General features: G+C 52.6%; 10 protein-coding genes across 10 annotated transcripts; 5 read left to right on the forward strand and 5 right to left on the reverse strand.

Annotated features, from left to right (window-relative positions):
* Positions 1-59: 59 nt before the first annotated feature.
* BD324DRAFT_653970 (Alpha/Beta hydrolase protein) lies at positions 60-1,961 on the forward strand (the record flags this gene model as incomplete). Its single annotated transcript, XM_022018733.1, has 7 exons — positions 60-713; positions 761-862; positions 912-1,058; positions 1,113-1,175; positions 1,222-1,443; positions 1,482-1,888; positions 1,931-1,961. 7 exons carry the CDS (start codon positions 60-62, stop codon positions 1,959-1,961), a joined length of 1,626 nt encoding a protein of 541 aa, XP_021867982.1.
* An 81-nt stretch (positions 1,962-2,042) lies between these two features.
* On the reverse strand, positions 2,043-3,645 carry BD324DRAFT_647217 (putative ribosome biogenesis-related protein). Its single transcript, XM_022017638.1, has 3 exons — positions 3,426-3,645; positions 2,418-3,378; positions 2,043-2,368 (listed from the first exon to the last, which is right to left on the reverse strand). The coding sequence occupies exons 1-3, from the start codon at positions 3,610-3,612 to the stop codon at positions 2,050-2,052; spliced, it is 1,467 nt and encodes a 488-aa protein (XP_021867983.1). The 5' UTR covers positions 3,613-3,645; the 3' UTR covers positions 2,043-2,049.
* Positions 3,646-3,858: 213 nt separating this feature from the next.
* On the forward strand, positions 3,859-4,678 carry BD324DRAFT_653972 (ribosomal protein S7 domain-containing protein; the record flags this gene model as incomplete). Its single annotated transcript, XM_022018734.1, has 3 exons — positions 3,859-4,244; positions 4,305-4,604; positions 4,654-4,678. 3 exons carry the CDS (start codon positions 3,859-3,861, stop codon positions 4,676-4,678), a joined length of 711 nt encoding a protein of 236 aa, XP_021867984.1.
* Positions 4,679-4,699: 21 nt separating this feature from the next.
* On the reverse strand, positions 4,700-5,914 carry BD324DRAFT_639133 (hypothetical protein). Its single transcript, XM_022017192.1, has 7 exons — positions 5,861-5,914; positions 5,773-5,808; positions 5,567-5,682; positions 5,386-5,508; positions 5,194-5,334; positions 5,002-5,139; positions 4,700-4,955 (listed from the first exon to the last, which is right to left on the reverse strand). The coding sequence occupies exons 1-7, from the start codon at positions 5,889-5,891 to the stop codon at positions 4,764-4,766; spliced, it is 777 nt and encodes a 258-aa protein (XP_021867985.1). The 5' UTR covers positions 5,892-5,914; the 3' UTR covers positions 4,700-4,763.
* A 1,732-nt stretch (positions 5,915-7,646) lies between these two features.
* Positions 7,647-8,716, forward strand: BD324DRAFT_610525 (hypothetical protein; the record flags this gene model as incomplete). The annotated part of the gene is made up of 4 exons (XM_022014202.1): positions 7,647-7,936; positions 8,000-8,266; positions 8,313-8,413; positions 8,460-8,716. The coding sequence occupies 4 exons, from the start codon at positions 7,647-7,649 to the stop codon at positions 8,714-8,716; spliced, it is 915 nt and encodes a 304-aa protein (XP_021867986.1).
* A 213-nt stretch (positions 8,717-8,929) lies between these two features.
* Positions 8,930-9,352, reverse strand: BD324DRAFT_584669 (histone-fold-containing protein; the record flags this gene model as incomplete). The annotated part of the gene is made up of 3 exons (XM_022013696.1): positions 8,930-9,056; positions 9,114-9,215; positions 9,270-9,352. 3 exons carry the CDS (start codon positions 9,350-9,352, stop codon positions 8,930-8,932), a joined length of 312 nt encoding a protein of 103 aa, XP_021867987.1.
* Positions 9,353-10,742: 1,390 nt separating this feature from the next.
* BD324DRAFT_639140 (hypothetical protein) lies at positions 10,743-12,984 on the forward strand. The gene is made up of 10 exons (XM_022017193.1): positions 10,743-11,071; positions 11,112-11,466; positions 11,517-11,586; positions 11,627-11,692; positions 11,734-11,799; positions 11,833-11,944; positions 11,981-12,203; positions 12,241-12,531; positions 12,569-12,876; positions 12,914-12,984. Exons 1-10 carry the CDS (start codon positions 10,763-10,765, stop codon positions 12,956-12,958), a joined length of 1,845 nt encoding a protein of 614 aa, XP_021867988.1. The 5' UTR covers positions 10,743-10,762; the 3' UTR covers positions 12,959-12,984.
* A 5-nt stretch (positions 12,985-12,989) lies between these two features.
* Positions 12,990-13,859, reverse strand: BD324DRAFT_584822 (60s ribosomal protein l7, mitochondrial precursor; the record flags this gene model as incomplete). The annotated part of the gene is made up of 1 exon (XM_022013707.1): positions 12,990-13,859. The coding sequence occupies one exon, from the start codon at positions 13,857-13,859 to the stop codon at positions 12,990-12,992; it is 870 nt and encodes a 289-aa protein (XP_021867989.1).
* Positions 13,860-14,027: 168 nt separating this feature from the next.
* Positions 14,028-18,000, forward strand: BD324DRAFT_584686 (ER-golgi trafficking TRAPP I complex 85 kDa subunit-domain-containing protein; the record flags this gene model as incomplete). The annotated part of the gene is made up of 8 exons (XM_022013698.1): positions 14,028-14,183; positions 14,221-14,374; positions 14,420-15,152; positions 15,189-15,738; positions 15,778-16,012; positions 16,045-16,943; positions 16,978-17,642; positions 17,682-18,000. 8 exons carry the CDS (start codon positions 14,028-14,030, stop codon positions 17,998-18,000), a joined length of 3,711 nt encoding a protein of 1,236 aa, XP_021867990.1.
* Positions 18,001-18,012: 12 nt separating this feature from the next.
* On the reverse strand, positions 18,013-20,200 carry BD324DRAFT_595477 (hypothetical protein). Its single transcript, XM_022013846.1, has 7 exons — positions 20,161-20,200; positions 20,018-20,122; positions 19,880-19,982; positions 19,619-19,835; positions 19,352-19,582; positions 18,611-19,314; positions 18,013-18,573 (listed from the first exon to the last, which is right to left on the reverse strand). Exons 1-7 carry the CDS (start codon positions 20,161-20,163, stop codon positions 18,023-18,025), a joined length of 1,914 nt encoding a protein of 637 aa, XP_021867991.1. The 5' UTR covers positions 20,164-20,200; the 3' UTR covers positions 18,013-18,022.
* Between the last annotated feature and the right edge of the window lie 9 nt (positions 20,201-20,209).

Genomic DNA, 20,209 nt, shown 5'->3' on the forward strand with positions numbered 1-20,209 from the left:
TCGCAACTTGACCATCTGATCACAGCCGCGGGGGAGGACTCGGTGTCAATCCGTCCAGGATGTACCTGTGGCCCATCACAAAGCTAGCGGGTCACATCCTGCCTATTCTCTCAACGCAATCTCAAAACGCACTCACTTTTGAACCAATACACGCATTTGGGCACACTTCTCCCTCTCTGTATCGACCAAGGATCCTGATCCAGAATGCAAGTTCTACCGTATCATTCCTCTCCACGCCCGCTCTGGGTGAGCTCTCCACTGCGCAAGTCGACGAGTACCTCTTGGACAATCCGGCCCCGCATCTGATGCTTGAACCTCTAACGATCCGGACAAGACCAATGACGATCCGTCGACCGCGCATCAAACCTCCTTCCATCTTATCTTGGGCCTATTCCGCTCGTCGAGGCAATCGACCGCCAGGGACAGAAATTTTACCATACGGCAGGGGCACACGACCGAGACGGATGTCCCCGGAGGAGATCAACAGCACGTGGATTGCACCTGATTACAGCGATCTCGATGGCGACTGGGAAGATGTAGAGGTAGAGGGACCAGACGTGTCTGATCGACAGACGCTCATCACACTCGCCAAGATGATGAGTAACGCGTATGTCTTGCCGGATGGAGGCGAGTGGTGGCCTTTGGGGAAACAGTGGAACGCTACGATACCTTTCGGCTGGGAACCAGATGCCGATGGGCTCAGGGGTCATATCGTGAGCACCTATGGTATCTCGTGAATAATGCTGATTGGTCCGTACAGTTTGCCGATCCCACTAACTCGACAGTCATCGTCTCTATCAAGGGAACGTCTGCCGGCGTCCTCGGTGTTGGTGGTCCGACGGCCAAGAATGACAAGTATAACGTGAGCTGTCCTGCTGCTGTCCAGGGTCGATCCTCATTTTGTCATACAGGATAATCTCATGTTCTCGTGCTGCTGTGCCCGAGTCGACTTCTCTTGGTACCCAGTATGCGATTGCTGGGCTGGAGGTTACAAATGTGAACAGACTTGTCTGGAGGATGCCTTGGTGGCAGAGAGTGTATATGCAACGGTCGGGACAGTGAGTGGTCGTGTGTGCAACATATGGCCATCATCGTAGCTGAGCATACGACAGGATCTGTACAACAATGTCACTTACATGTACCCGCATGCGAATATTTGGCTGGTTGGACATTCGGTGAGCTGACGTGAACGATTCCCGTTCAAAGCTTATGCTGGTCTAGCTCGGCGGGTCGGTCAGTGCCATGATTGGACTATCATTCGGAGCTCCTGCTGTCACTATCGAAGCGCCAGGTGATCGTCTGCCGGCTTCCCGACTGCACCTTCCTCTTCCACCAGGCATGCCAGCGGAGAAGACCGGCATCACCCATGTCTATCACACGGCCGATCCAATTCCCATGGGAGCATGCACCGGCGCGTATTCAGGTTGCTACGCCGCAGGCTTCGTGAGTGCAGTTTTCGATTGTCTTCTGACACGATGCAGGCAATGGAAAGCTCGTGTCACACAGGTCAAACCATTCTCTATGATACGGTCACTGTCAAAGGCTGGGCTGTCGACATTCGGACCCATCGGATCGGAGAAATCATCAATAAAGTCTTGGCTGATCCTTGGCCCACGGAAGGCGAACCCGATAAGGTCGCCAAGTGGAGGTGGTGGGCACCATGGCGAACGGCTTCGAGCGAGCGCAAATATTGGGCACCTGAGCGATCCCCTCCGACCTTCATGCGCGAGCAAGAGCTGTCGTCACTGCGCTGGGGATGGGGACGCAAAGGGCCGAAGAAGGGTCAAGACGGTGATCCTGACAGTGGGGACGATGACGATGATTGGAATAAGCATGGCGGGGTGCCCAAACCCGAAGCCGAGAGCAATTGCACAGACTGCTATAGATGGTGAGATTGACACTTTGTCTGCTAGTGCTGATTTCCTCGCAGGGAATTCGGGGATGATTGGGGCAAGAAATGATAAGCAGTCTCGCGGTCGTTGTAAACCAAAAAAAAACCAAATGGCTGTCACTTCTGTTGTTGTACGATGAGCCACTATGCATATTGCTCTAGCACGATATAGTTTTGAATACGTTGAACGAATCGCTAGCGGTCGAGATGAGCATACCTGGAATCTGTGGATGCCAATGTAGCTCCTTGACGTCTTTCTGGCCCTGGTGAACGAAGAGCAACTGACCAGGCACTTTGACATCGGGGTGAGACGGATCGGTGGGCGCTTCGTCTTCGTCCACTTCCACCGACAGATCCCAGAGGGTGAGTTGATCGTCTGCTCCAGATGCGGCAAAGACGGAATGATCTGTAGGGTGCCATTCGACCGAAGTGATAGGTTCAGAGTGCCATGAGAAATCAGCAACGGGCGTCGCGGCTCTGGCGTCGTGGTCAAATCGATGTTCCGTTTTTCACATTCCTCACTCACCCTTTGAACATTCTAAGATCCCAAACCTTGATGCCACCTTCATCTCCTCCGCTGACCAACAAGTGGCCTACGCCCTTGTTCCAGCTGATGACGTTGACGTCCTCTTTGTGAGCTTCGACACTGACGACGCTCTTTCGACCTTTTGCACGTATGTCCCATATTCTGACTGTCCGATCTGCACTGCAGGAAGCAAAGACGGTGCTCTCATTTGGACTCCACTGAATGTCCTCTATCGAACTCGTATGTGATGTGTATGCGTTTGGAGAGGTGTTGAATCCTGTCGGAGTGGAAGTCGTCAAGTATATTTTAGCGTCTACATCTCCAGTTAAAAGACCCGTTTGACCCCACTCGACAGCAAATCCTTCATTTCGACCGTGATTGGAGATAGTATGGACAGGCACTTTTTGCCGAGGTTTGGATGGTCCAGCCAAGGTATCGATATAGGGCTTCACGTCGAAAATGTGGACCTTGCCAGTCTCAGAGAATGTGGCGACGTGATATGGGTCGGGGACAGTCGAGGATGGCGCAGGAGCAGCGCGTATTCTGTTCACGCTGCCCACGTGAGGGATGGTGAGGTAGTCCAGAGTAGCCTCTTCGTCTTGACCCTCATCTTCATCTTCTTCCTCCGCGTCGGAATCGTCATCATCATGTTGGGTCTTGCTGAGACCCCCGAGACGCATAACGACCACTTCGTCCTTTGCTCGTCCTTGTCCTGGAACCTCTCCAGCTTGTGTCCCCGTAACTATCCAAGCCTGATGTGGGAAAGTCGTACGTTCAGATCCGAGGTTATCACGAAGAACGTCAAAGGACAAGCACGGCCACGCATAAGATAGAGAGTGAAGAGCAAGGTAGACCGAATTATCCGGTACGAGTTGTTCATCTGGGCCTAGTTTTGTTCCTGGTAAATACGTCTGCTTGGCTTCTGGCGGAGCTTCAGAGTCCTCTTGAGCAGGGGTAAAATCTACCCAAAATGAATCAACTCGACGTTTCTGGAAGCGCAGAACTCACCGTCATCCTCGTCATCGTCTTCTCCTTCTGGACCATCCAAGACCTCGTCCTCGGATTCGATATCGTCCTCCCACCGGTCTTCGAACTCTCCCATTTCATCATCTTGGTCGGCTCGACTTTGTGCTTTTCCATTGGAAGTGAGCTTACCAGCAGGCAAGTCGGCGGCGTCAGAGGTCCTCTTGGGCATTGTGCAGACGAGATGCTATGTATGAACTTCTAGTTCATCCTGCGTACAAACAAGGTCAAAATTATTGCTTCTCCCAACTTTTTTTGTATTACATAAGCGAGCTATGGTACAGATGAACTTTCAATGAAATTCAGTCCAAAGCTACTTTGCTTCAAACCTATTGACAGTGTGTGCTTGTCGACAATGTCAGTTCGAATCAGCATGAGAGCTCCTCTCGGAGCATCCAGATGCTTTTCAAGCTCTATCATGAGGTCGCAAGACTCCCTCAACGGAGCAGGACCTTCCAGGCCAGCGACATTTGGTGCGGGCCCTACCCTACCTTCCAACAGTTCCATGGACGAGAAAAGGGGATCATCCTCGTCTACGTCGTCAGAATCAGGATTCCGTGCTCTCTCGAAACTCTTGGCGGAGCGGAATCCTCCAGTGCCCAGAGCTTCTGCCCAACCCATCCTCCCACTCACACAACCGATCGGAAACGCTCTAAACGAACCAGTCCAGGCATACGGACCTTACAAGCCAGTGGCTGTTCCGCCCGTAAACGATCCAATATTGGCCCTGTTCACGAACCTCATCATGAAGCATGGGAGGAAAGGCGATGCTCAGCGAGCCATCGCTGACATGTTGGCGGCTCTGTGAGTGGCATTCAATGCTATCTTGATTACGGGATACTGAAGTCATAACCTTTTTTTTAGACACGTAGCGACCAATCAAAACCCAATTGATCTGGTACACCGAGCTGTTCTTCTGGCTTCCCCTTCGTTCCGAGTCATCTCCATCGTCCGAGGTGCCAAGCGAATGTACGCTCCCCGTGCTCTCCTCGAGAGACAGAGAATACATCAGGGGATCGCATGGATTAAGAAGGCATCACTGAAATATGAGAAGAGGCTACACCTGCCCAAGCGGTTGGCGAAAGAGATCCTCTTGGTGTTGGAAGGCTCTAGTGAAGTCTTTGGTTGGGTCGAAGAGAGGCACAAGGTGGCAATGGTGAACAGGTACGTTGTGTTCGAGATCATATCTGCCGATCACTTACTCGCTCTTCAGGGCCAACATGAAGCTCAGAGGATAGATATGATGCATGGACATGCTAACTCTCTGAGATGTCTGTTTCACATTGTTTGACAATAAAGAGAATCTGAGACTTAAAGATCCCCTCATTTTCTCTGTCTTTTCTTTTGAGGCTCGTCCTCCTCATCCTCCAGGTCGATCTCTTCGTCATCATCCCCGTCCTCTTCGTCGAGCTCATCCTCATCGTAATCTTCGAATTCTCCCTCGTCTTCATTAGCCTGTCCTGTGTAGTACTCTACAGCGTCGGGCAAGACCTCGTCTTGAATCGTCAAACCAATCTTTGCATCTGTCAGCTCACAGCCTCTGCTTTGCCTAACGACTCACACCAAAGTCGTCGGTCGGTGATTCGAAGTACCAGAAGAATGATCCAAAGTCGCCTTCGATTTGATCATCCTCGGCTTGAGCTCTGGGTTGCAATTTGCAGAGATTCTTGTCGTCAGATTTCCAGTCAATCTTTTGAACCTATAGAGGAGGAATGAGTCGACGCAGATTCCAGGAAAGCTCATCTGCACTGACAGAGACCTCCAATTCATCCGCTGAGAACGAAGCCATCTGTTCTGTCACACTTCCATCGGCCGGAGCAGGCTCAACTCCTTTGGGCAGCGAGTATTTTTTCGATAGGGTTGAGTTGGAGAAGAAGGGATTCTCGTCAAAGTGCTGGAAAGTGAAAGCGTTAGCCTCCTTGTGCTGAAAGCTTGAGCCACTCACAAAGACCAATTCAAAAGGTCTCGGATCCGAAGGATCCTGCTTAAGTTCAATGTCTGTGAGGTATGACAAGGCCTGTTTGTCCGGAGTGGAGGAAAGATAGGCACGAATCACATCCTGATTGAGCTGGGATTCGGCCCCATCAGTCTCACACCTGTTGAGTTCAGTTGAAATGCCTGCCCACCAAGGCCTGAAGCCAGAATCCACGATGTCCTTTGACAAGTCCTCGGATGTCTTCCAGGAAGGCGAGAGTTTCCTTGCAGTTGTACCGAAGATATCGATACTTCTTCTCGGCGTTCTCTGGACAGAGTTAGTGGGCTGTTAGGCGATGTATAGATGAAGAGATTGAGCTCTGATAGGTAGAAGAAGAAGACTATCAAGTCGACCTACTTTGCTCCAGGCTAGTCAGAACGTCCTCAGGCAGCTCTAGAGAACTTCGTCAGCCCGAACGCTACTCCTAACGATTCACGAGGCTTACCAGGGAGATCATCAAAGTCTTGAAGAGCCATCTTCTTCGTAGTACAGAGCTAGGGCAACCTATAAGTATATTCGTGAGCTGACAGACAATATATTGAGGCGCGTAGAAATCGACCACGTGCACGCGAACGTGGCACCAGCACACTGGATCCCATGGCAGTTTGAATGTATGATCACTGGCAAAGGCTGCACGAGAGGGTCAAGGCTCTGAGGCGCCGGGAGTGAGGCTACTAGTCATTCCAGATGCATTTTCGATCTCTACGTCAGCTTAGCCGGTGGGGAAACCCATCCGGATGCGCAACAGCGTCGCGATATCCCCATCAAACTCGGTGGCAAGTGCAGAAGAGGCATCGGATACACGGGGCGACCGCGAAAGGCCTTTCAGATTCGCTGAACGTTTCCGAAGAGAGAGATTGATGGGTATCGCTACCTCAGTCTCCGATCCAGTCGCGAATATATAGCGGGACCGGTGGCTTAATTCTGAGCCTCCTAGAATCTGCATTGTGTCACTTTGCTTGTCGACACGGTTGTGAGGCGACCCATTGCACGGCGGCCGGATGTCACGAATCACTTGTAGAGGCTAAAGTGATCCACAGGGGCCGCAATGACTGGCTTAGATGCCGGTCTGATATCACTGCTTGTCTTACACTCGACCGTCGGCATATTCCTCAGCGTTCGGTCTACGAACATGATCAGTCAAAGAGGAGGGGGAGCGGGGGCAACCTTATGCCTCGCTTGTACATGTCAGTGTGAAAGCCGTCCGATTCCATGAACATGACGAGGCTCGAAAGCTCCTTCGGTTGGACAGAGACGTCGAAAAGCCCAAGACTCCGGACAGTGCAGTCCGAGTGAAAGTACACGCCTGTGAGATCAATTCTGCGTATTGGGCACTGTGCCGAGATCTATTCCAGTCTGTCCTTCCTCGAGGGATAGGTCGCGAAGTATCTGGCGTCGTAGACGAGGTCGGCCGAGATGTACAGAATGTCAGATTCGGAGACAAAGTCTTTGGGCCTGCCAATTATAGTTCTACTACAAATGCAGGGGCAGCCGAATTCGCCTCACCCGCTATTTCCCGGTCCCCGCCACACTGGAAATGAAGCAAGTTGCTGCGTTGATCATGGACACGGAGACCGCAGCTCGAAGCCTTAGGGCTCTTGATTTCCGAGCCGGAGAGAAGATCTTGATCCAAGGTGTTGGAACGACTGCTGGTTCTAGATGGTGTGGACAAGGTCCTCAATACGACTCCTCCTTCAGCTCGATTCGATGAGCTCCTTCACCTTACGGCCGGCGACCCCTCGCGAACGGACGTACAGTTTGGAACAGTGGGAAGAGGCATCGGTCAGGAGTTTGAAAGGGTCGAAAGGCAAATTGCTCTTTATCTTGAAACACTAGCCTCGCTACTATAGCCCTAAGTTATGTGTTGCGAAGGTGATCGCACATAGGGAATTCTTGGAATGAACAGAGTCGCGCCGCACCCCGGCGCTGAAACGTGGCTCACACGGCCGAGTTGATATATCGATCTGCGAAGAAAGGGGAGTATGATCAAGCAGCACGACAGTGATTCATGTGACAGAGGTTGTCCGCAGGCTGCATGATCCATTTGAACTCGTCGCGCTTCCAACGATCCCTAGCATAAAACCATGTATATAAGGAACAGTCCCAACGTTATCAAGCCCCTGCGCTTTACCCGATGCGTCATAAGCCGAACATTGCAGAGGGCATAATTTCAACCATCTTTGACCAAACGAGTACAGACGTTGACGCTGCAGTTCAATGCTGAGCACAGTATGAAGCTTCCATACAACCGCCCTCACTTCTTTGAGTTTCACGATCAGCCTTGGTGTCCGCCGACTGTGACTGCCCAAGCCCAAGCTATTCTCACTTTTCTCTGGACACATCGGATACCGCCATTTCAGTCTCGTGCACCCTACCACGGGGCTGCAGATGTGCTCAGTGGGCTGATACGTGAATTGGAAGGGGACAAGAAGGCCCAGGAGAAGGGGAAAGGGAGGCTGAAGGTGGTCGACTGCTGTTCAGGAGCTGGAGGACCGATACCGGCAATCGAGAGGGTGGTCAAGTGAGTTTGCAAAGAAATCAGGCGTGTCTTTCACCCACATTCTGAGGCTGATCGCTCCTCTAGCAAGCAAAGGGTTGACTCTGGTCTCACTCCGATTCCGTTTGTGCTGTCCGATCTGAATCCTCATCTATCATCCTGGGCCAAAGCCACGGCAACGTCAACATCCAACGCATTGTCCTTCATCCCCTATCCAGTAGACGCAACCCATGCTCCTGCCGAGTTGACTAGAGAACGGCACATCCGGACGTTTTGCTTAAGCTTTCATCACTTTAACGAGGACGCGGCGAGGAAGATCATTCAGGATGCGATCAAAGGAGCGGACGCCTTATGGTGAGAATGGGTCGTAATTCCATAGACAGTGGCTGAGTCGACCTAGCATCTTTGAGCTTCAGGAACCCCGATTGGAGAGCTTGTTGGAGCTGCTCGCCATCTTCCCCTTGGTCTTTCTTGTCACGCCATTCACCAAGCCGACTATCTGTGAGTAAATCGAGAGCCGAAGGATATCCTACTAAGTGTATGACAGCCATCTTGATTCTCACCTACATCCTCCCTGTCTTACCCTTTCTCATGGTCTTTGACGGGCTGGTGTCGGCCTATCGTACTCGATCACTAGAGCACGTCCGTTATCTGGCCAACTTGGCTAACCTGACTCTCAACCTTGAGGGCAATGATGTCTCAGAATGGAGCTGGAATGAGGGTAGGCGGAGACATACCTGGCCCAGTGGCAAGATGTATTGGATCATAGGGAAGAGGGAATCAGACGGATCATCATCATGGTAGTTAGGGTGTACGCAGTATGCAGCAATAAACAATAGTCAAGGCACAGGATGTTGCATCGACTCAACTACCTGGCGAACAAAAGACGTATCGAAAACGAAAAACGAGCAACGTTGCACAGCCATCTCCGTCTCCCGGTCGATGTTCACTCCATCCTCCACCGCCGGCAAGCTACATAAGAATAAGAGGGGGTGAAAAGAAGAAGAGCGAACGCGCTTAAGCACCGAAACCGTAAAGGGTTCGTCCCTGTCGCTTGAGAGCGTAGACAACGTCGAGGGAAGTGACAGTCTTTCGGTTGGCGTGCTCAGTGTAGGTGACCGAGTCTCGGATGACGTTCTCAAGGCTAGGACACTGAGTCAGCATCTACCACGGTTGAATAAGCAACCTTGCAGCCACTCACAAGATCTTGAGAACTCCTCGAGTCTCCTCGTAGATGAGACCAGAGATACGCTTGACACCTCCTCGTCGAGCGAGACGTCGGATAGCGGGCTTGGTAATACCCCTGTAGGCGAGCCGGTCAGCCGCTGAGATTGCAATGCTCCTCCTGCGCGCTCACTGGATGTTGTCTCGCAAGATCTTTCGGTGTCGCTTGGCACCTCCCTTTCCGAGTCCCTTTCCTCCTTTACCTCGTCCGGACATGATGTATAAGTTGTTTGGTTGCGGGATGAGTTGGTGAAGATGAGATTGTTTGGTGAGAAGAGGAGAAGAAGGAAAGAGTAGATGTTGAACTGACTTGGAGTTATATGTTTGCGTTGGGCGGCGGAATCAAATCAACCCCTCGCCCTGTCCCATGGGTTGGGTGGCAAAATAAAAAAGAAGAGGGGCACAAACAAAACGTGGGCATAACGCCGAATACAGGAGTCTATAACGCCGCGGAGTGATCCCCGTCACGTGATGCATCCAGTCCCAGGGGGTGGACGTGCGACCAGGTGGCACAGTGGCAAATCGACAGTGCAAGTCGTAGGGTGTACGGGCTCTGGAACAGTCGAGAGAGCCAGCTGAACGATGTCATGTATACTGGGAGCCTCGTCTGATTCGGGTCGTGCCAGGCATTCCTTTGGACAAACATGGCCCAATGCCACACTACCCGACTGTTTTGCGAGCAAGCTGGGATGGGAGGCATGATAGCAGGACATTGAGGTGTCTTGTGCTAGCGAAGATCATGTACATAGCAAGCAGCAGTCGATCTGAGTCAGAACATCGAGAAAAAATTGCTCGGAAGGATGCGCATTGGGGTAGCACGCTCTCACAGCATGGGATATTTTCGGTGATTGTAGAATAGCAGAGCAACATATATATCGGAATTCTTGCTCATCTGTCTCGGGAACCACATTTGAGGCTCAGCATCTGAAAGGACCCCGTGTAAAGAGGTATTCTTCAAGACTCCACAAGGACAGCGACAGGTGTGCAGCGCTTGTACAAGATCAATCGCATTCCTCGCCCTTTTCACCGAAGTGACCCCATCATTTATTTATTTTTGAGAGGACGGGGGGAGCTCTCATGGAATGATGTCGATGGAGCAACGGGGTCACTGCATTCGGGCCCCAGAGCACGGAATATCAGATGAGTTGAGTGCTCGTTTAGACGGGCTTGAATCAGATGGCGCCTCATTAGCACCGCTACTGTGGATTTGACCAGGTGGACATGCATTTCACATGCCCCAGCCGTAACAGAGGTCATTGTCGATGTCAAGGAGCAGGTATGCGCTGTCAGTGCCCGACAACCGAGAATCTTACTGTATCAGTGTGCGTGTCCAAGATTCAAGAGTCAGAGGCCGTTACGAGAGACCTCTAATTTGCTGGTGGGGCAAAAATGCTACAAACTGTTTCAGCGGATTATATTGCTACGCCTTATCGCTATATCTACATCAACAGAACTTCCACTCCCGTCGACAGCGGAGGCATGAGTAGCTGACTCACCATCTAAGCCCGATCATTGTGAAAGGCCCCGCCACACTATTGCGAGACGCGTTACGTAAGGAATATTCAATCTTGTGACACGGCCATGCAACATCTTCTAGCATCGACAAATCAGTCCCTTGCCGACATAATGGCTGGCGCCTCTTCGCCCAGTGACCTTCTGGGGGATGCATCCTTGCCTGTCGTAGCTGGTTTCCTGGCCCGCCAACGGACCGCCGGAATCGGTGTAGACCTCGCAGTGATACAAGCGGATTTGATGTCGATGACAGTGGAGCAGAAAAATCTGGTCAGAAACGGGGTAGATACCCTGCTCCACAGCCATGGGCACGAAGTTGAACGCTTCCTCTCAATACCGCGGACGCAACCGAGGGCGGAAACAGAGATTGCCAGAATCCTAAAGATGCTCAAGCCCCATACCACAGCTGGGAACCATCTCCCGGTATGTTCAAATCATACGGTCTAGCTGAATTGGCCCTAAGAATGATCCGGCAGGACCAAATGTGGACACAGTTATACCCCAATTTCATCATCAGGTGGAGGATCTCATGGCAGATCCACCCTTTCAGCCGTTTGGCCGCGAGGACGCCCGTGTCTTTGCGATGGCGAGATGGTTCAAAGGATCCTTCATGCAATGGGTGGACCCTATAAAATGCCCAATCTGTCGTGGTACCACCAAATTCCAAGGCATAGTCGAACCGACTGCCGAGGAGCAGACGGACAGTGCAGGTCGTGTCGAGCTACACACATGTGAGGATCTGGCATGCGGGACGAGCCGTCGATTTGCACGTTATTCAACAGATCGCAAGTTGTTCCAGACAAGAGAGGGTCGCTGCGGTAGGTCTGGATCTCTCAGAACTGGGCGCTTTCTGACGCGCGGACACCAGGCGAATGGGCTCAACTCTTCTATGCTTTTCTAAGACACGCCAAAATACGATCGCGTTACGTTTGGGCCGAGTGAGCCGGATGCAAAGAGCATCGAACTCACACAAGCTAGCACAGATCACGTCTGGACAGAGTACTGGTCCCCCACACTAAAGCATTGGGTCCATGCGGATGCATGGTGAGATTTGGATCGACGGGCAAGTGCTTAAAGCATCACAGTGAAGCTGCTATCAACCAAAACATGCTGTACGACAAGGGCTGGGGCAAGGTGCTCAATCTTGTCATGTGAGCCTGACCTCGACGTGCCTAACCTGAAAGTGCAGTTGGCGCAGATGGCTTTGAAGACGTGACTCGCGCGTATGTCAGCGACTGGGATGCGTGCCTTTCACGTCGATACGCCAGAGGAGGAAATGAAAAAGCGCTCCGAAGGGTGAGGCTTGCTCGCACCGCCTTTGCTGACCTTTAGGTCATGGCGGAGATGACCATTACTCATCGGCTCACGACGCTCTCCCAAACGGACCTCAAGCGACTCGAAGAGACGGACAGCCTTCAACAAGCGTGGATGACGGACACTGTGCGTCGAGCCAAGGAGGCGGAATGGCAACAAGTGGGAGGGCGGGTGTCAGGTCCAGCAGAATGGCGGGCTCGAAGAGCAGAGCTGGGGCAAGTGGTCAAGCCTGCGTACACGGGTGAGAGAAGTTGAAGTGCAATCGCTGATGCTTACAGTGGACAGACAGTATTCATCGGCGATCTCTGTCCTTGGCGATGCGATTCACACAATCGATGGCGTATGTCTGACGTCTGGGCCGGGCCACACCAGTGGTGTGTTCCTCGGCGTTCCGCATGCGCAGAATGCCAATTTCTGCATCAATGTGAGGTTCCGGATTACCGCGCCGCCGGGTTCCGGGGCTGCGGACGGCATAGCCATCATCTTTTCGCCAGAGCCAAGGTTAGGGGAGAGTGGATTCGGAATGGGTTACAGCGGAGTCGGAGGCCAGGGCGACTTCGCTGTGGAAAGTGAGCCAAAAATTAGTCCAGCGTTGATCAGGACCAGTCGATACGTATCGCACCCAGGACCATGCGGATGATCCGCCTACCCCTCATATATCTGTGCATTCCCCTCCAAACGCCCATCATCGGCACGCAATTGCTTGCATGGACAGTCTTCCGAATCTGAGCGACGGCAAAATTCACTCAGTTCAGCTGCTGTATAACGGAGAGACACGCTTGCTCAGAGGTTACCTGAAGCTTGACGGAGAGGACGAAGTGGCATTATGGGAGGCAATCATTCCTGAAGCTCCGAACGAGGGGAAGGACTGGTTCGTTGGGATCACCGGGTCGTGTGGAGGCTTATGGCAGAAGGTGAGCGTAGACAATTGGCCCTTTCTGACTGGGGCAGCAAGAAGTAATATCTTGGGAGATGAGCACCATCCATTTCGCCTGATTTGTACAACCATCACAAGATGCATAGTTTTTTACTGTCTGATAAAAGGTATCCTGAATCCACTCAACAAACTCCTTGCCATTGCCTGCGCTCGAGGTCCCCTGGCGTTGGTGTGGAAAGCAACCGTGAAACCGTACATATTGGGGTACTGATCAATGTTGGCTTCGATTTGAGGGAACAGTCCCATAGCGTTGGGTTCGAAGCCGAATTGTACCGTACCAGAAGAAGCGTTTCGATAGTGTGGGGACGGGGGGGCTTCAATTCCAACCCCTCTAAATTCTCGCAGGCGAGGAAGAACAAAGTCGACAAGCGATTGGACGAAATCGTACATTGCTTCTCCCTTGATTTCCACCAAAGCCCCGATGGGCATGCCTTCTCGAAGTCTCCATCGGGCGGCACCCGTTTTGGCTCTCCTGATCGACACACCGGTTGAAGCTGTCCTTCCTCCTCCATTAATTGATTCTCCGCTGATGGCCCTGAACGCCATGATAGTGGGTAACAGGTGATGTTTCGACTCGACAGCTTTTCTGTTCATCGTATGCAAGGTGATTTTCTCCAATCGAGGAATCTTGTCCACGGTGACAGGCAGATTCTGGAGTGGGACCTTGTGTCCATACCGAGGCTGATTCGCCTCGTGACGTGTCAATGGTTCCATTTCAGGAAGCGGTCGAGGTGGTGTACGAGCGACTCGATGATCATAGTTCATATACATGAGGTCTGTCGCAAGAGATGTATCGTAGTGCTCATGATATCGGGCTAGATGGGTTTGACCAAGGTTGATGTAAGGTAGGGGGAAAGACTCTACTGGTGTAGCGAGGAATCGTCGAGCAGGCAAGGTAGATGGACCCGCTATTGCGGTCCGAAGCGCCGAGGAGGCTGCCAGGGATCTACGCAGAGCCATCTAGAGTGAGAGTCGACGAATTCGCAGAAGAGTGAATGTAGAACGATGAAATTTCGGCTGACCCAGTTTTTTCAACGTGGTCCGAGGGGACGGCATATGCCATTCAGTCAATGGAACTCAATCATCTCGCGATCTGTTTGGTACGACACCGTGGCTTCGTGTCCTGCGATGCCATCTCCTCCACTCCCCTTGGTTCAGTCGCTATCCCCGCGGATAGCTGTACTGACCTCGGATGATGTGGTGGACTCATGCGAGGCAAATGGATGTTGTGGTCTAGAAGAGCTACTTCGACCATGGGAGAGCTCAGCGGAGATGGGCAAGTCTGTGACGCGAGTGTGCGCTGACGCTGCATACAGTCCAGATCATGTCATCGACATTGACACCTACTAAGCATCCGACGTTCCCGCTACGATTCGTCAGCTACAGCTCCATCTTTCCTCATCCCGAGAGCTCGAACCCTAATCCTGACATCGTGGTCGACATGACGAGTAGCCTTGTAGGGTCCAAGCGGCCAGGTGGGGATACTTGCCGTACATCAGCTGGTGGGCTGATGGATACAGAGGACGAATTACACTACCCCATCACCCGGTCCATGCTGTTATCGTCGCGACCGATAGCGGGACACGAGACCTTTAATCATCCTGTCGGCGTGTTGCTCGCCATATCGACTTTGACTCCCGAGCCCCTAGGCGCATTGCAGCGTCTTCAAGCTCGAGCTATGGGGCCCATGAGCCAAGTCATACCGTGGATGGATGGAGTCAACGTGCTCAGATTCTTCGTGGTAGTGCATGATGTATCGAGGAAAGGCGAGAATCTGGAAGAAGCGTATGACCTTCTAGCTGCAGTCAAGAAGAATTGTGGACCTCATTCCACCTTGCTAGTCATCAACTCTCAGATCACGCCACGTCAAGAAAACCCTCTACCAGCTATACCTCATCCGGCTATCCCCCTTCCCAAGCTACCGGTCGAATCCATCTCTTGGACCTACTCCCAAGCGCTCGCATCGCTCTCATTGACCCCGGCCTTGAGCCCGCAAGCCGAACCTGACAGTAAGGTCTACGGTGTTCGCCTATCCCCAGAAGACCTGACACGCCTCGTGGCCCTCGTCAAAGAACTCGTGACGCAAAGTGTTGTTCCATGGATGGAGGCTCGCATTCGCGAATGGAACGAGCTGTGGCACGCGAATCGTCGAGGAATTACAGGCAGACTCTTTGGGGCAGGACGCAAGTTCTTCACAAGCCGGCCCAATAGTCCAGCGCCGAACGCGCAAGGCTATAACTCAGTCAAGGGATTGTAGGTCCGTCTACAGATACTTTGGCTGACAAAAAGTTATCCCGTCACGTCGATCGAAGCGGTCTCCCGGCGACTGGCAGATTTCGCATTCATGCTACGTGACTACAAGTTTGCCTCGACGGTGTACGACTCGTTGAGGCGAGACTTTGCTCAAGATAGAGCTTGGAGATACGCTGCGGCCGCTACGGAAATGTATGGCTTATCATTGCTCCTTTCGCACAATTACTTCCAACCTTCCACCCCTCCAACCTTGCCCAATGCACCATTCACCACTCTTCAACACACCGACATATCGTCCTGGCTGGAACAGGCCGTTATTGCCTACCAGGGTCGCGCACCTCCCACTCAAATCCAGCTCGACGCTCTGAGGATCACAGTACTTTACTATGAAGCTTGGAAAATGATTGGCGAGTGGAGAGGTGTAGCCTCGGCTTTGGTCAGAGCCGCAGGAGAGGCGGACGAAGTGCCGAGCGCGGTCATGATTGAAGAGGCTGCCGCTGTCGACGTCAGGAAAGGCCGACAAGGCAAGCGTCGCAGAGCCTTCCATCTTGTCTTGGCTGCCAGGCGATACGAGACAACCGGTCTGGTGAGCTTCACTTTCCCGACTTGCGCAGCTAACGGTCAGAAAACGTTTTCAAGGAGATGCTTGGATCGCGCCTCTGATATTTACCGATCAGCGCCGTGGACTGCTGCTCAGGACCTCATCGAGTACACGTTGGGCAGACAGGCTTACACCCTCGGCGAGAGCGACGTGGCTGTCCAGCATTTCCTACGTCTCATCGGGCCACGAGAGGGACCAAGTCATGGTGGCATACTGGAAGATTTGAAGTTGGCCCATGAGGTAGGCCCATCCGTGAACAGTATAACTGATATACACAGCAACTGGGAGAAGCCGATGAAAAGCCACGAAACGACCTTCCCGTTACGATTTTTGACATCCAAGCCACTCGCATAACAACGCCATATCCTCCCATATCTCTGCCTCCTCAGCTCGAGAAGCCACTGGCGGGGCGCAAGTTGAAACAACCTGATGGTCTCTCGCAAGGGGAGATGATCACTGTCGAACTTGTCGCTCGCAATCCCCTACCCGTTGAACTACGGCTCACCAACTTGCATCTGACTGCAGAACCAACGATCGAGATAGCCAGTCTCGATTCAATGATACTACAGCCAAACGAATCTCGCCTCGTCTCCTTCCCTGTCAATCCGACAGATACTGGATCTTACACCATCAGTACAATCTCCTTCCTCTTCCACGGCTTTTATCCCTGTACGCAATCCCTGAAGAAGCAAGGGAAACGACTACATGCGAGCAAGGAGCAAAGATTGACACCTACCTACGCTCAGGACCGATCTCTCACCTTTGCGGTTGGGCCTCCGAGACCTCGGGTCGTAGTCCAGCTGCTTGGGATGCCCACGCAAATGTTCCAGGGTGAAGTCGTCGACGGGTCTATCTCCATCCTCAACCCCGGCAGCATTGAGATACAGGGCGTGGACATGATCACCTCGGAGACCGGTGTTTTGATCGGTCTTCACGACGAAAAGGTCACAGCCACAAACCGAATCATGTCAAACACACCGTTCCGCTTGACATCGGATATTATTGCTCCAGGTCAGACCATATCCATCCCCCTTATCTTCACCGCTTTGAGTCACGGCGACAGCCATGTTCAGGGTGTGATTCTCTACGACAACGAATCAACGTCATTTGCGGCGCAGGTCGAGGTTTTGCCCCTGTTAGATGCTCGGGTCTGGGTCGAGCCGAGGAAAATGGGCCGACTGGCTTTGGATGTGAGTGCCCCGGTCTAGGGATCCGGCTGAGGAGTTGCAGCTCGGAAATCTATCGGATTCTCCAGTGAGCATAGAATCGCTGGAGGGCTCAGGTATCTACTGGTCAGTCTATGCGCAAAAGATCAGAGACGATCTCTTGCCTGGTCAGACGCTTTCCTGCCTTTTGTCCGTCAAGGATGCCTCTGGAAGTGATCTGCGACAAAAAGAATTGGTCACAGCTCTGGATGCGATAATTTCTGGCAAATCATCTTCTGAGCTCAATCCGAACTTTCCCTCCGGCATAAGCATGTCTCCGTCTTTCCTCGCCTCCTTGCATCGCCATCGCATCTCGTTTCTCCTCAGCCACTTTCCCACTATCCCTGCCTCATCGTTAACTCATATCTTTCCCCTTCACGATCCCTTAGATCTCAACATTCATGTCGGGTGGTCGTTGGGTTCCCGTCGAGGCACTACCTACCTACATGGTCTCCGTGTAGGCCCTGAATTCTCCATCGTCGAAGACCTGCGGAGGCAAGTTTCAGATGCCCTTGCAGCGGGCGGGAAAGCGACGCGAGTCATGTATGAGGAGACTGGTCGACTGCGACAACAACTTATTACATCCATACTCGACGGTGTTTATTCACAAGAAGATGATCCCGTCTGTCTGAGAGTCAAAATCGAGGGATCTAAGAGGGGCATTGTGTCTCGTGGAGGCTCAGGGTGAGTGTGGCTTTCATCGGGTGAGCTGACTTCCACCAGGGCTATTGGAGTCGTCTTTCAGATAGACAATCGGTCACCGGCGATATCAGTACGTTGGCTTCTCACGTTGCCTTTGTCCAGCACCGAAGTAGCGGGTATGGACCCCGCTCGCTTCACCTCGACATTGACTCATCGTGGCACCCTCGAACCTGGGCAAGCGAAAGAGGTGTTCGCCACCATCTGGGTGGACAGACCAAGTCTTGTATCGCTGGACGGGTGGGACCTGGCAGTGGAGACTGGGGAGGAAAGGAACGGATGGCAAGTGCGGCGCCATTGGCATAGAAGAGGCGAAAGTCAATGGGTCGAGGTCGTGGACTAGTTGTACAAGAATGCATTATAATTCAGTCGTATCCCTTTCCGCTGCGCTTTTTGCCTTCTCGACCTTTGAAATGCCTCTTGCCCGCCTTTCCGGTCGGCTTGAAACCCTGTTGATCCAAAGGTAGAGGCATTCCGTCCGGTCCCAGCATTCGCTGTTGAGCATACATCATTGGTCGCGCTGCTGGATCTCCACCGCCCTTGCCCTTTGTCAGAACACCATAGGAGCCCTCGTTGAAGAAGACGCCATCCAGTGCATCCGACCGTTCCTTCCCAGTCCGACCGGGTGCGGAAGCGGCATTTCCTCGGACTGCACGCGTTGTTGGAAGGGCCGGAGCATCAGCAGGTGGTACAAAGGTGTCTGCATTCTTGCCGACGTGGGTTACTGGAGCTCGTTTCTTCTTCCCCAGTGTTTGCCTTGTCCGTTGTCGGCTGGACTCCATATACTCGTCTGAGGCCATGCCAGGTGGAGGATGAGCATATAATAATCGAGCATTGACATAATCCTTGAGAACTTGCCTCGCCGCTCGGGATGTATCAGGCATACCGAAGGAGGAACGAGTCATCCCACGGGCGACTAGGGAATCAGTCGACATTGGAAAAGGAGAACTCACTGGCATAGGCGGAGAGAAACTCCTCCCAGCCGACTTCCCCTGTACCTCCATCCTCTTCATCCCTGACATCTATCCTGATACCATAGGTCCCCTCGAGGATATCGCGCGGTATCCTTTGACATAGCAATTCGGCAGGAGCGCTGTATTCTCTCATCTGATCGATTGGTAATACTCCATCGACGACCATGTCTGCCTGTGTATTTGCGAATTGTGGGAATACTAATCCTGGACAATCACACAAGGTTATCCGATCAGTCAACAGAAGCGTCTGGAAGTGTTTCGTCTTTCCGGGGGTTGCAGACACTGAAGTCTTTTTCTCGCCCAGCAGAGCATTGATGGTCGAGGATTTTCCGACATTGGGATAACCGACCAGTCCGATGATCAATTTTTCGTTCTCCGGCACGGGCGGTGCAGCAGACACGAATAAATCCTCCAACTCTGACACCGAGAGGACGGTGGTGGATGCCGCTCCGTTCTCCGACTTTTGTTCGACGCTGGTTGAGGGACCAGCTTGCTCTTCCTCGCCATCTGTTGACCATCCCTCTTCGTCGTCATCAAGGCCCGCAACTTCCTCGGCGGAGTCTGTCGACGATGCCGATCCTTCATCATCATCCTCCTCGATCTCGCGTTTTTGAGATGCCGCAGCAGCTGAGAAAAACGCATAGTTGATGCCTTCCTTGTCGAAATACTCTGCCCATGCGAGCCTTAATCGTCAGGCGCATCCTCCGACGGGACACTCACCTTTGCTCGGGAGTGAGCAAATCGGACTTGTTGATCAACAAAAGACTCTTCTTTCCACCGCCCAGCTCCTGCACGTAATTCTCGAGATCCACACATCGAAACCCAAGAGGATTTCTAGCGTCCACAATCTGCACCAAGAGGTGCGACCGCTCCATGACTCGCCACAATTGACGCCATAGCTGAAGATTTCTCTCAAAGGGAGTCAAGAGGAGATTCGAGGTCTCTGCGAGCCTAGGTTTCAGTCATCGCTTTCATTAGCAAACTCACTCTGCGATTCCTCGTCTCCAGTCCAGGAAGGAATCCCTCTCTTGCCTTTCCAACTCTTCCGGTCTCGTCTGTTTCGTCCATGGCGGTCTACGAGGGACATGAAGATCACGCCTGAGGTCTGCTTGCTTTCTAGTCACTTTCTTTTGCTCCTCAGCCGATAGAAGGAACGGGTTCTGTTCCTTCTGCGGACCTGAGATGATACGAGCCTTGGACCGTTCTGGGCGGCGGTCAGCGAATTGAGCGGGAGGGAGTGAGGCTTACCGGTGGTGAAGTCGGTATCCGCCAGTACTGCGTTGGCCAGGAACTCATCCAGATCTCGCTCTGCGGTCACACTCTGGAGGGGATTCGACTCGTCGAGTACATACTGCTCATGAGTGATGACTCGTCATGAAGACGTACGAGGTTGGACGTCTTTGGAGCATGAGCATCCCGAACCTTGCGGTTGATCAATGCCTTGCCGAGACCGGCAGAGGCCGCTGCACCTGCTTTTGTACGATGTCCAGGCTGATATATCAGTAGCTGCTGTACTAGTCCGGGCTCACCATTGGTCGATACTACACTTAAGAAATCTTATACCATGCGAGACAGCAA

The sequence above is a fragment of the Kockovaella imperatae genome (assembly GCF_002102565.1).
Source record: "Kockovaella imperatae strain NRRL Y-17943 chromosome Unknown BD324scaffold_18, whole genome shotgun sequence".
Classification (NCBI taxonomy): Eukaryota; Fungi; Basidiomycota; class Tremellomycetes; order Tremellales; family Cuniculitremaceae; genus Kockovaella; species Kockovaella imperatae.